Genomic DNA, 3,969 nt, shown 5'->3' with positions numbered 1-3,969 from the left:
GTCTTTCAATTTTAATACATACGACCAAGCTGAATCTATACAATGATAACCACCAACAACGTTTTTTGCAATTTTCTTTTCTTTTACCAACTTAATATCAAAAAATTGTTTTTGAATCAACATTAGTTATTCTGCCACTTTAATAACTACTCTTACCTGCATTATTCCTTTGTCATTTTATATTCGCAATTATAAATTACCAGTCAATATTATTTTAGGAATATTATATTTTGTTGCTAAATTGGAGCGTTAACATAGTTTCAAGTTACCTCTACATGAACGACTTTTGACTTTTATATTTATATGGAATTTTCTCATCTTACCCAGTGATATATTAATGCACGACTATTATCAAGCCAACTATGAAATGTTGCCAACATGGTTTTCATTACAGTGCATTTTTAAGTTCTATACATATTTCTTTTCCTGGGTCATGAGTTCGCAGCACCACGAGTATAGCTCAAGCATATTGGCTTTCTTTGTAACAGATTACAGAACTGATATCGACTGTGAAAATTACGTTTTTTTATGGTAAAGAAGAATTTCCTCGTAAGCGTAAGTTAAGCAACAGAGATTTGATACTTTATTTTTGGAATTTTTATATTAAGCCTGAAATGTGCTGCTCTCTGAGAAAGTATGTAGTGTTGTAACCTCAATAAAAACGTTGTGCTTTTTTGGAATAATTTTGAATAAAAAGAAGCTACTGAGAAATGATATCCATAAAAGTCAATGTAACTTTTGTTGTAATATTAAAATTAAAAGAAGAAATTGTCTCATATAATTGTTATACATCATTGAGTATAACTTACATTTTTGAAGTCTTACAACTAAGCTATAAAAAGCCGATGTAAGTTCAGGCAGTGTGTTAAAATTTTTATTGTTAAAAGCACCACCAAATACGTGGTTAAATTAATACTGGTACGTGCATGTGCTAATATAATATATATTCCATTTTAAAAACTTCGAGATAGCTAACAATCACATTTTTTTTTAAATAAATTTTGTATTATCTAAAATAAGAATTTTATATTCTGAGTAAGGTAAGAGCCCCGGTACCTGCTCATAAGTACCCGCTACTCCATGTATTTGTATACTTGTGAATATAGATATACAAATACATGGAGTGAGCGGGTATTGGGGCCTTTACCTTACGCTTGATTAAGGAATTTATAATTTGAAATGATTTAGTCAATTATCTGAAACTTTATTTTACCGCATGGTTGCAAAGCTATTCCCTTTGTTAACATTAAGTATGGGACGTGCGTGATTCGAAGGGAGAGTAGGGGTGATGGCTTATCCCCGCCGTGGTAATCGACGGTTGCGTTACACGTTAAACCAGTGCAGCCAGATCGTGGGCAAAAGTTCCCCCACTTTCCATTACACTCCATGCTATTTTTGCCTTTAAGTGGGGGGTCGTTCTACCCACGATCTGGCTGCACTGCGTTACACTTGCAGTTGTTTGTGAAACTTCTTACCGTGTCGGTGGTGTCACGTGTTGCAGCACAAAATAGTTATATTTATTACAAAATGAATAAAAAAATTTTTCATCGCGTACAAAATCCCCGTCTAAAAGTACCGGATAAAATTTATGAAGGGTACGGATATTGTATGTATCAGACTGTTGGCAGGTTAGTAATATACAATTTTAAATAAGATTGTTAATACTTTTTGCATGCTCTAATGTAAGCCTTGATATTGTTAATTTAAATCTTTACAACAATACTTTCCATATTTTTTTCTTAAGATCGAGAATTTCTTAAAGTCGTGTTTGTTCTGGATTTCTACGTTTTTATATCTTAATGATCTATAGCAAATATTTATTTGTATTGGGTCATACGTGTTTGTGTAATTAAATTTTGAAGAGCTTATTATCGTTTCATCTTTCTTGGAGAGTATCTCTGTCATACTTGTACAACAAATGTAATCTTTAAATATATTTTTTCCGTTAATTAATGGAAATTTTTGAAAAAGCACTTTGTACTTAGATTATTGCGGCTCAGATCTATTAAAATTAAAAGTTAATCAGTCAAAATTAGGATTGAAAATTTACTGTAAATCACATAAAAACCTTCTAAATAATGTTTTTAAGCCTCCAAATTGTGCCTAATTTTTTTCGACTTTTAAACTTTCCTTTAATTTTTTCAGTGGCTGCGAATTAAAACATTTTTAAAAAACGTATTTTTTCACTTTTTGTTAGGATAGATTGATTCATTCTAATAAATTTATTTCTAAGTTATTGTCGTTATCATCAGTTTAAGTTCTTTTTTGTTCCATGTTTATGATTTCCTCAATTTATTTAGTGACCAGAAGAAATATTAAAAAATTGATGTATTTGTAAAATTAATATGCCTATCCATATTAGGCTTGTCCGAATCGCGCTTTTTTCATTTTGCCAGTGTATATATTTTAACTTTGCTTATTTTGTATATTTTAGTTACATTCGATGTTTTGAACGTTATGCGTACAGTTGTGATGCACATGGAAAATTAGTTAATAATCAACCTGTGTTATCTAAAGGCCATAATCACGAAGCAGATCCTAAACTGCATCTTTATGTTACTTTTCAACATGCATTATTCGAGGCTACCGTTTCACGCCCCTTTCGATCCTTCCGATTAATTTATGATCAACTCAGTGTGGTGTAAGTATCAAATTTATTTAATTATATTATATTTTGTAGTTACTATTAAATTTTGTAGAGATATTTTAAATATACTTCTATATCTTCTGCTTTTACACGGTGTTCCCAAATATGAATACTACGGAAGTCAATTTACAAAAAGCACGCATTTGACACTTGTAATACCGGGAGTACTATCTAAACTTATTGTCATAAACTTTTATTGATATTGCAGGCATTATGAAGCTGCTGTAAAATTCACTTGGGCCAAAATGAAGCCAGTTATGGAAAACTGGCGCCGCCGTGAACAGCCTCGGCGTCCACCAACTCCTCAAAATTTGCAAGAATTTTCTAATTTATTAAGCATGCCCCAATGGTCACATTTTTTGACATATCCTCATGGTCAATTGAAAGTTGTTACTCTTACTTCAACTGATGATTCGTTTTTAACAATTATTTGTAACGGTGACTTCTTGAAATCAGTTAATACATCAATGCTTTTTATGGATGCAACTTTTAAAATTACTCCAAGGAAGCCAAATATTTATCAAGTGTTTACAGTTCTTGGCTTGATAGACGACCATCAGGTATATGAATAATTCATTAATTTATGCACCAGTAAAAATTTTCCGTCAAATTTGACACTCAAATGAGTGTTACTGAATTCTTTTATACACAGTGTGTTACTTTGACTAAACTTATTATTTTTAAAGAAATAACACACCTGCATGTTACAAGTAACACACAAAAGTGTTGAAATTATTTCGGATTGGCTCGTCAATTTAACACACTAAAATGTTATTTATTACACGTAGAGAGTGTAAATTTCAACATTTCTCATGTGTTACTTTAATAATTAAAATTATAATGGTTTTAATCTAGAAATAAAAATATGGTTCAAGTAAATTTAATAAGAAAAGAGATGTGAGGCAAAGCGGACTTTCACAAGCATAATAGATTGTTCAACAAAAATTTTATTAAACCATTAAACGATAAAGCAAAAACAAAAGGTAGAGAGTTAAACAAAATTCTTTTCTTTGAAATAAAAATTAAAATATCAGTAAAAAATTATTTACTACAAAGTAACACATAAGGAACGTTGAAATTTACACTCTCTATGTGTTACAAATAACATATTATTAGTGTGTTGAAATTGAAGAGGCAATCCGAAATTATTTCAACACTTTTATGTGTTACTTCTTTGAAAATAATAAGTTGAGTCACAATAACAGACACTGCGTGTAAAAAAAGTAGTAACACTCATTTGAGTGTCAAATTTGACGAAAAAATTTTTACTGTGTATATATATATATATATATATATATATATATATATATATATATATATAT

At 30.1% G+C, this 3,969-nt stretch overlaps 1 protein-coding gene across 1 annotated transcript; it reads left to right on the top strand.

Moving 5' to 3' along the window:
- Nucleotides 1-1,430: 1,430 nt before the first annotated feature.
- LOC123274856 lies at nucleotides 1,431-3,207 on the top strand (the record flags this gene model as incomplete). Its single annotated transcript, XM_044742611.1, is given in 3 exon segments — nucleotides 1,431-1,628; nucleotides 2,435-2,641; nucleotides 2,856-3,207. Coding segments are annotated over 3 exon segments (660 nt in total), but the record flags the coding sequence as incomplete, so codon positions are not given.
- Between the last annotated feature and the right edge of the window lie 762 nt (nucleotides 3,208-3,969).

Source organism: Cotesia glomerata, unplaced genomic scaffold, assembly GCF_020080835.1.
Source record: "Cotesia glomerata isolate CgM1 unplaced genomic scaffold, MPM_Cglom_v2.3 scaffold_832, whole genome shotgun sequence".
Lineage (NCBI taxonomy): Eukaryota > Metazoa > Arthropoda > Insecta > Hymenoptera > Braconidae > Cotesia > Cotesia glomerata.
The sequence above is the reverse complement of the archived record's forward strand: the minus strand, read 5'-3'. Positions and strand labels throughout refer to the sequence as shown.